This window comes from Corvus brachyrhynchos, unplaced genomic scaffold, assembly GCF_000691975.1.
Source record: "Corvus brachyrhynchos isolate BGI_N302 unplaced genomic scaffold, ASM69197v1 scaffold101, whole genome shotgun sequence".
Lineage (NCBI taxonomy): Eukaryota > Metazoa > Chordata > Aves > Passeriformes > Corvidae > Corvus > Corvus brachyrhynchos.
In genome coordinates, this window is record NW_008237239.1 from 14,916,602 (window position 1) to 14,929,487 (window position 12,886).

General features: G+C 43.3%; 1 protein-coding gene across 1 annotated transcript in view; it reads right to left on the reverse strand.

Annotated features, from left to right (window-relative positions):
• The window catches only part of USH2A (usherin), a 388,071-nt gene that overhangs the window by 12,130 nt on the left and 363,055 nt on the right, over window positions 1–12,886 (reverse strand). Inside the window, exons 65-66 of the mRNA XM_017730037.1 lie at window positions 12,665–12,886; window positions 535–744 (exon numbers count right to left, since the gene is read on the reverse strand). The exon at window positions 12,665–12,886 is cut by the window's right edge and continues 21 nt beyond it. Of these exons, the coding sequence (XP_017585526.1) occupies window positions 535–744; window positions 12,665–12,886 (432 nt within the window). The remainder of the gene's footprint in view (window positions 1–534; window positions 745–12,664) is intronic.

The following is a 12,886-nucleotide window of genomic DNA, read 5'->3' on the forward strand; positions in this document are numbered from 1 at the left end:
AGTGCTCTGTTCCGAAACTGCTCACAGGAACTGCCATTTCACCTTTTCACCGTAGTCGTTTGTTGGTATAGCTTATTTTAAGCCAAAGAAACAAAAATGTGTAGGAAACACCAACAAGAGGCAACATCTGCTCTCATTTGGCAGCATGTGATTTAGCAGAGTTCAGCAAAAAATAGGAAGGACAGAGTCAAGCAAGCAAAGGGAAGCACTTGGTACTTCTTGATGCCAGAGCCAAGCCAGCAGCATGGCAGGTGTGAGGGAATGGAAATGGAAGGCCACGCACGCACCAATGGGACGAACTGGCTGAATCAGACACAGCCACAGCCAAGTGCACTGGAAGGAATAAATGGGTAATGTGGAATCAGACAGCTTAAGCTCATGGACAGGACAGTGAATTGCAAAGCAGCTAACAATGGGAGGCCAGGAGAGGAAGGCAGTCTGTGACCAACAGTAGCAGCTTGTAAGAACAAAATTGTTAAAGCTAGAAAATACAAGTGGAAATGGAAGTACAGAAAAAGTGCTGACAATACTCACCACCACATCAGTCCCTGTGGTATCATTAGAAAACAGCCTGTAGATACTGACCACCCCGTTAGGCTTAAGAGGGGGGCTGATGCTCACCACAGCCACAGTGGATGCCACTGTGTTGAAGAGGGGAGCTCCCAGGCCCTCGGGAGGGGCAGGGCCTGTTCGGCAGCGGGACCAGCTGCTTGGTGTCCGGCCCACAGAGTTTACTGACCACACCTTCGACAGGAAAACAAAGAAACTGTCACCAAAAGACTCAAGCCTACAAAACACCTGCTTTTAGCCAGAGGGGCTACTACAGCTCTACTGACATGGGGTAAAACATGGTGCAATGGCACCCATGGGAAATGTCCCTTGATGGCCACCCAGCACCTGTGTTGACCCAGTGATTTTTTAACAGAAGAGTGGAATATTTCCCACTGCCACACTTAGGGAAAAGAAGCAAAAGTCATGCCTCAGGCAGTGTGTGCTCCCGTGTCTTCTTCACACCTCATCCCCACACTCCAAATTCCTACCACTGTCTGTGTCATACCATGCCAGGAGGACTCCTGGAGGAGCTGTGATCAACAAGGACAATGTTTTCAAAGACATACTGATATCTAGTCCTGGCAATTTCTCCCTTCTGCACAATTTCTTCATGTATGCAGGCAGCCCCGATGAATTCAGCCTAGCCTTGGGTGGCACTTAAAAGTTGTGTTCACCTTGACTGAATCACACAAGCCAAACTCTAGTTATTCTTTAGAACCAGTGAGTTTTACAGGAACATCCTTCTCTTAAAAATATTAATGTATCAGTTTTTTGGCAACATTTTCAGTAACTCATAATATAAATAAAGCCCACTGAAGTGTATAGTTAATTCAGCATCTCTCATTTATTTTCACAACAACATTTGCTTTATTGCATGAGCACAAAGGCAATGACTTCAGTTCCAAGATTTCAAAAATTAGCAGCTTGAATTAGGCCTGATTAAAACCCACATGTCTCTATGAACTATGCCTACTGATTTTGTCAGCTACCCAAAACCAGAGTGATCTGCAGACTACATAAAACTCAGCACTTATTAAACACACTCTCCAACAAATCTGCATGAAAATTAAATTTTGCTTTCATCAAGGACTGAATAAACATATGGAAGGATGTATAATCTTATTTATCAAAAAGCATTTGTATAATTAAACACGAATATCATAAAAGGTTGCCTTAGGTCATCATTTGCATGAGTAAGTAATTTGTAGAATGTCAGGTACAATAGACAGAATAGATGGATGTGTGAGCATATAGGGTTAAATTAGACTCAATATTAGCCAACCACATAGTGATCAATCAGAATGATAGATCTAAATGGCAATACAAGAGGACTGTCTGAGCGATTTTTAGTGTAAGTATTCCTTAGTAAGCTTTCATGTCGAGCAGTTCTAACTACACTAAAACACATTCTTATGCGATCTACTTTGGGCACTGGTCCTGGGGAAGGGAATGTTGGGACTATGTCTTGAAAAAAGCCAGGAGGTTTAGAAGTACCAGGTCTTCAAAACTGACCCTGAGTCTTTCCAGCTTGCGATATTAATTTCCAAGAACACAGGATACTGCACAAGGAGCCATGGGACGGAAAACAGATAAAAACAACTACAGTGGCTTTGAAGGCTGTGGTTCTGCCAATTACAAACCCAAAGATCTTTCCTGATTCCATCAGTAACATACAGAACTATACTAAGTACAGATGATGCCCTGCAATAAAAAGCTCAGCCAAAGCACTTTCATTTCAGTGGAATCAGTAATACATCTTTGTTGTGAACTATTAATAAAGTCAAACTCTGTTCACTTTACTGCAGTAGGTCAAACCCTGTATCTCAGTTCAGTTCCAGCTGCTACAAAGATTTACCCACAGTCATTCATTTCAAGGGGCATATTTCTTTGTGGAAAGAATAAACCACATATGGAAAAAGCAGCTCTGAGTGTGGCACTGGCACCAGCTCAGCACTTACCTGGGCTCAAATGCTCCAGTTATATCCAGGCTCTGGCCTTAATGAGCAGGGAGTGTAACAGTGACGGACCAGACCTGCTGAGCAAGCTGCCCACAACTAAAGTGAAGGTGATGAGTTAGGAGCAGAGCCTTCCTGTGTAGCACAGGAATTCAGCTTCAGAATGGGATTCCCAAGGAATTTTGGAGGAGAGAGGGATGCAACTCACTTGGCAAACAAACGCTTCACCAAGGGTTGGATGGAGAGAACTCCCTTCATCAATCCCTCACCTATCATAGGTGCATACACCTTGTCTTTTAGGAAGAAGTCTTAAGTCACAGAATCACAGAATAAGCTGAGCTGGAAGGGACCCACAAGGATCATCGAGTCCAACTCCTGGCCCCACACAGGACCATTCCCAAGAGTCACACCATGTACCCAATAGTGTTGTCCAAATGCTTCTTGAACTCTGTCAGGCTTGGTGCTGTGACCTCTTCCCCAGGCAGCCCGCTCCTGTCACTAGGAAAGGGCCAGGAGCCAGAAAAGGCCACTGTCACAGAAGATCCCCATCCCAAGCAGCACGTGGTCCTCTCGTGCCACAGAACTGAGAGATTTATAGCAGAGGTGAGTCCTTCTGACCCTGGGACATTCTGTTCCCCATTATCTCATTTGCTCTTGTATTTGGCGCAGGACTAATGTGCATTTCGGAGGAAGTAAAAGAGCAAAACAGAAGGCTTGGAATTCCTGAATGTTTCTACTGTCACAGCAGCCCAGTCACCCCTGGGAAAAACAGAGAGAAAGAAGGAAAAAGAATGAAAGAAAGAATGACAGTGGGGAGGCCATCATTTGTCCCAGTGCCAATTTCCGCTTCCACAGCTGCATCCAGAACTTCATCACTGGGTGCTAGCAGTTTTGAATTGCTTAAATAGAAATGAAGACATATCCTGTCCTGAAAACTGTGGACAAAATAATGGGAACATGATGTGCATATGAGTGTGTGGTTGCTTTGAGCCTGGGAATGGGCTGAAACCAGAAGAAAAGCAACAGCAATGTTTTTGGAGAAGCACTGCCGCCTTCCCTCTCCTCTGTTGCAGTGCCCTGTATCAGATACCACAGTTGTGGGTTGGGAGCCCGACTGATGAAGGAACGTCCTGCTTGTGTGAGCAGGGAGGTGACAGTGACATGCATATACTCCTTAACTGGCTCCTGATGCACTTTCATCTCCTTCCTTCGGTGAGAACAATGTAGCAAGGCCTCTTGTACTTGAGCAACCTTCAAAGCATCTTCCTGAGCTGATGGTGTTGTCCTCACACACTGCAGTTTATTGTCACCTCATCACCAGGTCTGAGGTCATTAGTGTGGCCTGGGGTTCTAATAATAATCTTGTAAAAACAATTCCAATCCAGTGCAGCCTGGAGGAGACTGAGGGGACACCTCACCATGGCCTGCAGCTTCCTCATAAGGGGCAGTGAAGGGACAGGCACCAATCTCTGCTCTCTGGTGACCAGTGACAGGACCCGAGGGAATGAAGCGGTGTCAGGGGAGCTTTAGGTTGGATACCAGGAAAAGGTTCTTCACTCAGAGGGTGGTTGGGCACTGGAACAGGCTCCCCAAGAAAATGGTCACAGCACCAAGCCTGGCAGAGCTCAAGGAGGATTTGGACAACGCTCAGGTGCATGGTGTGACTCTTGGGGTGTCCTGTGCAGGTCCAGGAGTTGGACTTCGATGATCCTTGTGATTCCCTTCCAACTCAGGAGATTCTGTGGTTCTGTGACTCTATGCTCATCCCCTTCCATACTACAGCTAAGTGGTTAAAGGACTCCTTCAGGAGTCAGGTAACTGAGGTTCAATCACATGCTCCAACAGAGGCAGTTGGGCCTGCTGCCCTCTGGAGTGGGAATGCCCGAGTGGATGACCCATCTCTGTTCTTGGGATGCTCCCAGTGATCCCTTTGAAGCTGTTTCATTTTGCATGAACACAGTTAAACCAAAGTTGACTGGGCAGAGGAGGAGCAAGCAGGAGCAGACATGATTCCCCAGCCCAGCACTTCCCTACAGAGGTTGAGGGGAAGTTGATGTCCACACCATGCTGCCACATGCCTGTCTCTCTGGAAAAAAAGGCTGAGGTCACGGCCACATTTGTGTGGGCCTGACAGACAGACATGCTCTGAGCCTGCCTTCTAGACAGACACCAGCTACTCAGCCCTGCCATGACATGTGTCCAGCAGAAACCCCCTCGGTGTCTGTGAGTCTGTAATGCCAGTTTCTGAGACAGCTGTGACAGCTAAACAGGACTTCTGAGGATCTAAATTCCAGATTTACACTGACCTTAGCTGGATTCCCTTAACTCCCTTTGCTTCTGCTCAACCATCTGTAAAAGGATGGATGGTTATACAAATATTTCCCTGTGAGAATTGCTGTCCAAGTAAATCCTGGTCAGTGTTTGGAAACCCGGGGCAGTAAATCCCCAGAACTGATGGAAATACTGATGTTTAGCCACTTCTTTGCAGGAAAAAATGGGGCAGCATGGCAACAATATCCACAATGAGCAGTGTCTTTAAAATCAGAGCTCATGGCTTCTCAAAAAGTCACCACTAAAAAGTCATGGATAGAAGCTGTTGGCTGGCTAGCCTGGTTAAACTGAAATTTCATGATTTAGACTTTTGTAAAAAGCTGTTTGAGGTAAAAAAAAAAATCTTTATAAATTGTGATATAATCAACGCCAAAAATATTCAACCTCATTAATAGAGAAATAAAAAGAGCGTAATAGGCAGCAGTATTATCTTCTTAGAATTATGAAAGACAATACAGGAACACGGGGCAAACAAGAAGCAATCACATCTTAGGGATGTATTGAATGACAAAACATAGACAGCAGAAAGCCAAGAAAAGTTTCTTCTATCTTGACTTTCTGAATATTCTGCCTCGACAAGCATTAAGTCTGACATCATGGTGCATGGCTCAGCACCCTGCCAAAAGATGTGTTGTTGTTAATTGCTGCACTGTCCCAAAAAAACCAGGAGAGGGCTCTGAAATCAGCTACGAAGGGTTACTAATTAATGTTTTATCAATCTGCTGGCCCCTGGCTCAGACTGCACTTTGAAGTGGAGCCAGAGAGAGAAGAGAGGGGGAAAACTCTCTGGAGACCGTATATTCAGAGGACTGAAGAATTCCAGTTACAGGTAACTAAGCTTGGTTTTTTCCATCATAAATTGAGCCTTCACAGATCTCTGCTCCTGGAAGAAACCTGTGATCAGTCACTCAAAATGATCACAGGACAACCTCAAGGTTCATTGGCACAGCAAGAAGGGGCAAAATCTATGAGGAATAGGATGAGAAGTTCTGAGAAGAGAGTCACCTTAACACGGTGAACCTGTTCAGGCTTAGTAGAGCTAACAACCCATAAGGGCAGAAACAAGGGGACCAAAATCACCTGGGGTACAGATACACAAAAATCATGTTACTGTAGATGCTGACAGTGGAAGAAGCCTGTGAGATGACTTCCATGCCTGAACCACACATACTCATCTGCTGCAACACTCTTGAAACCCCAAATCTGTAGCAAGGAATCTTTGAACTCAAAGTCCTGCAAAGGGGACCCTCAAGCAGCCAACAGCCCATGGAGGATGTGAAACTCTCCCTTATTGGAGAGATCTCACTGGGCAGAAGGGTGCTGGGGGCAGCTCGCCTCAATGAAGGCAGCAGTCCTGAGCTGCTCCTGACTTTCCAGCTCAGGAAGAGCTGGGATACTCTGCATAGCATGGAGGCCAGATGCTTCTCACCCCTCCTGTTTGCAAGAGAGCAAGCCAAAGAGCTGATTACCAACCAGCAGCGGCTTCTGGCTCCCTCCAAGAGGCGCTGTGCCTTGTGCTGCTTCACACTGTGCTTAGTCTGTGGTCCATCACAGGTGCTTCTCTGAGAGACAAGATCTCAGCTCTGAATGTGTCAGCAGCTGGCACCAAGTTCCTGCAGGCACTCAGAAAACAACCTTTTGCCTTAGAAAAAGCCTCATTTGTAAGTCACTACCTCTCCTGGGCTTTGAGCAGTGCTCAGAGCTGTAGGGCAGTTATGTAGGGCTATAGGTTCTGGGGAACCACAAGGTCAGATCAAGCCAGCCCTTTTACACGTGCATGTAACTCTACTTCTGTGTGTAAGAATCAGGTACAACTTGGATTTCTGCTCTTATGGCAAGCAAAGACTTCACACACCTGTGGCTTCTGGTCTTTCCAAAAAGGACTAAATGCTGGCACTGCTTGGCACATGCTGGGAGAGACAAACTGTAGCAGAGTGGTTTGTATCGCTCCTCTCTTTCTGAAGCTGTTTCATGGAGACCTCAAAGACCCAGCACTACTTTGAAACTTTGCTTTGGATTTCTTGATTCAGATTTGTTCCATTTCTAACCCTGCACTTACATAAATGCAGAGTTTTCACAGAATAATTCTTTTCCAAGATAGCAAGATATTTTAGGGTCATATAAGATCTGACATCAGTACATTCAGAAACACAGCCCCCAGTTTTTGGTTACATTCAAACAGCAATATTCAAGAAAACTGAAGAGACTACAATCTTGGTTGAAATTAGAGAAATACGAAGGACCTCCCTCTCACCATCAATTGCAGCATCCTTCACAAGTCTTTGTGAACAGACTGCTGTACTGGCTGGCTAATTTGGAGTTACTTATGTGATGCCAGCAGAGCTCAGAGCACAGAGCATGTCTACCGAAATCTTGCATTCAGCATTGGGGTAATGTATTCACATCTGGGCACTTCAGTGTCAGGCAGGTATTAGAAAAGCAGGAAGTTTAAAAAGTAGGCACAGCTTATGGTAGACAGAGCAAAGGCAAGGGAAAGAAAGTAACACATCCATTCATGAGCAGGGGTAAGAGAAGGTAGTAATCAAATGTGTGCTTTCTGATTGCTCCTTCTCAGATCCAAACTTTTCCCTCTTCAACATTGTTAGTCTCCATATGGAGGTCATAAACATATAATGGGATAGATTTCAGGTCCAGGCTTCCAGCACTGTGATAATTAGAGCCTCTTAACATTGCTATTCATCTCCACTGTTCAAATGCTAATAATAAAAGTACTAAACCCATTCTGGAGAAGGCAAAGACAATAGGCAAAAACTTTGGGACTTAAACAAAATTACTAAATTTTAAAGGAAGCTCATTCCATATGACATAGTATAATGTCCGTAATTAATGAGAGATGTAAAAAGGTTTAACTCTAAAAGATAGAAAATTAAATCATTTGTTTCCTATGGGTATATAATGAGATAGTTACCAAGTTCCCATGAGAGAGATAAGCAGATATTAAAAGGTCTTTCCAATACCTGTAATGGCTAAGGGCAACAGCTAATTCAATAGATTCGATCAAAATCACCACTTCTTTCTTTGCTTCTGATTTATTACTTTGGCTGTAGTTAGTCATCACTCATTTTAGTTTGCTTTTCAGCAGTCATAAATTATGCCTCATAAATAAAAAGATACAATCAAGGAAATCATATCAAGCCATCTAGAGCCCTGGAGTATACTTTCCCCTGGTACTCACACTAATGTCTTTTTAAAGGATAGCTTGCCATGGTTTTGAATATGTCAGAATCACAATTTACTGAGGTCTTGCAAGAGTGGTGCTCGAAGAGTCTCACTGGTAAATCTGGATGCCAACAAATACAGTCTAATATCTGTATGTAATTTAATGAAAAAAAAAATCAAGCTTTTGTAAAAAAACAAGCTTTTGTTGCATCAACACACCTGAATTTAAGACTGTGTTGACAAGAGAAACATACTGCCTGAGGTGAGGCTTACTGAGTAAAATTACATGGTTTCAAATGGCCCTTTTCCCTATTGTGTGCCTTCTACTAGGGGAAAGGAAGTATCTCATTCTGCAAAAGGATATTTCAGGTAGGTATCATCATTGCATCAGTGAAACAACATAGTTATGTCTGCTTTACTTTTCAGAACCTGAGGTCAAGCTTGGTAGTCTAATGCAGATGTAGTATGAGAAAATCTCTTTAACTGGAAGCAGAAACCTTGTAAGAACAAACAATCTTACAAACAAAATAACAAGCAGGGAATGGAAGAAAGAATTCTTTTTTTTTTTAATGTCTCTGCTTTGCAGTGCATCTTTCTGTCAGAGAGATGGGAAGAAATGGGGAATTAAAACAATGAAGAGGAGCCAGATATGAGGGATACTACACATGGGTGACAATCCATCACTGGTCAGTTGGAAAACCAGTTTTACCCCATTTTAAACTGCAGAAGTCACTGACCTGTTTGTCAGTAACTAAGCAGCACAAACTGGAGCTCAGCCAACAATTTGACAGATAGGCTGGTAAACCAAGTGTCCTTCCTGGCATTGGAAAGTGACCAATAGGGCTAACATATTCTACACCCCATGTAGTTGGTCCTTCCTTAATCTTCATGACTTTGCACCCATTTTTTTTCTCTTTACCTCTACAAAGTCAAAATATGATTTGTTTTCTCTTTGAGAGGACCCAATACATATTTACCCTGGTGTGTCTCAGGGTATTTCCTAGACCCTTCACTTGGCTGCAGCAACAGGAAGCTGAGAAGGACTCCACACACAGGAGGGATGCTGTGCCTCCAACAGTGGTCAGAGGCAGGCAGCTCCACCACTGCAGACCCTATTTGGTGCATTGAACAGTCCTCTTGGAGAATAAACCTCTGCAGGGAGCCATAAACCTTTCTGAAAAGGGACAATTGTAATCTTCGGTCTTTTACATGTTCTGTGCCTGCCAAATAGAAATAAGGATGTGTCCTAAACCAGGAAGACATTAAGCCATTAATCTAAAGAAGCAGTTTTAAGAACAAAATTAAGTGCAATCGTGGAGGAGTGATACTGCATTTGCATGGAAATCACACCATACTGTGACAGCTCTGCTTTGCTCTAAATGCCACAAAGTCTCTGCTCGGAAGGGCCTTTCCTTAGCTGAGAAAAGCAGGTTTGGCTCTATAGGCTGCTAGATGGTAGCACTGCACACGTCTTTCAGTGATTCCTGAGGAGGGCTTACACATTCTGCTTCAGAAATATTCAAGGAATCAAAGGACTGAACTTGCAAACTCATTAGGCATCATGAGTTGTAATGTTTGTTTAAGTCAGGGGGGGTTTCAGGAGATGATGCAATAGCACATATTTAATAGAGTTGGGGATATCAGGCAGAATTCCAACAAATACCTAGAAGTTGCTCTAGAAAATGCAAATATCTAAATGTGCAACTAGACCAACAGAGGGAATTTTGAAGATCTAAGTGTTTTGGAGTACGGAACAGGAGGCACTGTATGACATGTAAAAACCCACTGAAACCTAGTAGGTGCTGATATGCTAATGTAGATGCTGGCCCTTAAAGTATAAATAAGCTTCCTTGAAGAACAGTGATCAAGCATTTCAGGACCATAGTCCCTTTTGTCATCACGAGCTTCTAAACTCACTTCATCATTTCTGGAAGTGCAAATTTTGCACCTAATTTTATAAAACCTAGTATTCAGCTGAAGTTTCCAGGAAAACAAACAAAAAACAACAAAACAAACCAACAAACCCAATGAAAAAAACTCTCAAAAAACCCCCATATTCAAAAGTCCTGGTTTCAGGTCCAAAGAAGCTATTAGAGCATTGAACTAAATCTCAGTATCTCCAAAAATGCCGGAGAGAGTCCCATCACAGCACTTTGATTTTATCTGCATTCTGCTGGAGGAAATTCAGATGCATTTAAAGTTTTATGTCCAGCAAACAAGCCTCAAATGCAGAGACAGGAGAATCAATATCCAGCTTAAGTGAAATATAAATCTGGGTTTCATCAGCATAATAGCAAAAGCCAAGCCCTACACTTATGAATAACTTGTCTCACAGGCAAGATATAAATTGTCAACAATGGAGAGGCTCAGAGTAGATCCCAGAGGACTGCTGCAAGTGACTTCAGCAGAAGACAAACAGATGCATTGAAAAACCTCTCATGGTGAAATAAATGGCCACTGGTGAAAAAAAACAAAAATGATTTAGAGTTCCAATCAAAAGCTCAGCCTGGTTATGGAGCAGAACCAAGATAAAAAGCTAAGTCTTGAATACAGCACAGTAAAGCACAGGAATCCGATCAAGAGGCTTCTTTTTTTTTTTATTTTTCACTGATAAGACATTAAAAATGTTGGCTGAAGAAAGTCTCTGTGGTATCAACTTCCCAAAAAACAGCTTCTGACTGAGATAATTAAAAGTTAGTCCAGCTGAGAACATCACACAGCCAATACCTACAACATACAGCTTGGAGAGCTTTACTTCATCTAAGAAAGATTCCTAAAAAGTATGGTTTGAGTCTGCTACCAATGCTTGCTGTCTACTCAGCCCCATCTGCACTTGAATTCTCATTCCTCACAGATCCTGACTAAAGCAGAAAGGAAATCTGGTCTAACAATAGTTCGGCCGACACAGGCTGTACAGTCTCCATCCTTGCATCTGCAAGGAGGGAGGACTTGATCCAAAACTCAGCTGGACATAGCCCTGAGAGCCTGCTCTATCTGGACCTGCTTCAAGCAGGGAGTTAGGCTAGATGCCTTCTGGATGTCCCTTCCAAACTGCACGACTTGATGAGTCTATGACACAGATACACACAGCAGCTGGACAGAATAATGTGATAAAGCAAGATTTTAGGTTTAATTCTTCATGGTTTCTGGCTACTAAAAACGAGAAAGCAACAGCAGTGGAGCAGAGCTGTCAAAGAACCTGATCTACACAGTGTGCTCTCATCAAACTTGCAGATGACACCAAACTGGAGGGACCAGGTGATATGCTGAAGGGCAGATCTGCCAGTCAGAAGGGCTTGGAGAATGGGAATTTCAGCAAGACAGATGCAAAGTCCTGCTCCTGGGGAGAAATAACTTCTTGCACCCTCACAGGGTCAGCATTACTGACCAACTAGTGAGCACCTCTGCTTGAAAGGACCTAAAGGTCTTAGTAGATAGAAAGTTGAATACAAGCCAGCAGGGTAATTTGGCAGCAAAGATGGCCAACAGCCTGAGCCATTTAGCAAAAGCACAGTCAGACAATTAAAGAAGTGATTACCTGCCTTTATTTAGTGTCTGTTTTGTTTTGGCCCCCAAATACAAGAAAGATATTGATAAATTGGAGCAAGTTCAGTGGAAGGCCACCAAGGTAATCAGGGGGTTGGAAAAATTTGCCTATAAGGAGAAACTGTGGGACTTGGGTTTGTTCAGCCTGAGGAAGAGATGGCTTCGGTGAGATCTGATCGTGGCCCCCCAGCACCTACCCACAGGCTAATGAGAGGGTGGAGCCTGTTTCTTTACTATAGTATGTGGTGGGAGGGGACAAGAGAAAACAGGTATAAGTTCAAGCAAAAAAGGTTCAGGCTGAACAAAACAAAAACCCTTTTTTGCAATGAGGACAGCCAGGCAATGGAGCAGACTGTCTGCAAGGTTGCAGTCTCCTCCCCAAAGGTTTTCAAGATGCGTCTGGATAGAGCCCTGCAAAACCTCATCTGACCTCTTTACTGACCCAGGCAGAAAGTTGGGCTGGCTGGCCTCCTGAGAGCCCTTCCAACCTGAATGATCTTGTGATCCTATAAAGAAAATGAGCCTGTGAAAGAAAGATTGCACCACCTAGCTCAAGACATGGAATGCACTGCTTCAGGTATATATGAAACAAAATGAGAAATAACACCAACCATCAACAGCAAATTCACTTTTGAACCTCTCAAAAAATGTGCTTGTTATTCTAATGACTGATTTAAAGAGAAAACAACCCCAGTCCCTCTTAATGTAAACTGCTCTAAGATCATAAATTAAAAATTAATTCACAGTAGATTGGGGGAGGATGGAAAAAGAAAAAAAGAGTAATAAAAAAAGGCTGCCTTCTAAGAACTAGAATTTCCCTTAACAGGGACTTGCTGAGGCTCTGGAGGGTACAAAAACATTTAAGATACACAGGCACCTACCACTAAGCTAAAGAAAAACAAATGCTGAATGAATGTATTTCTTGTATGAAATTATTTTCAGCTTCTCAACTCCTTAAAATACATTCACAATAATCATTCAGGTTTCACAATGCTATTAACATTAGAACTGAGATGTGTATCTTCATTGTAAGTGTAAAGTAAGGCTCTCAAAGTGTACTGAAATCATAATCAGAGCTGCTAAATAGCTTCAATTCCCACCTGATATTCGTACTCTGTGTAAGGCAGCAACTTCTCGTCTTTGAAGGAGGTTGACGAACCATTGTAAACAAGTGAGAGGTCTAAATTTATGTGAGCTTGAGTTGTTCGCCTCCTGTAAAGTTCATAGTACAAAATCTTCCCGTTTGGCTGCTTGGGGCCGGTCCACAGGATGGAAGCAGTCGACTGGAAGCCGCCGGCTGTTTGTATTTCAACGAGAGGGGC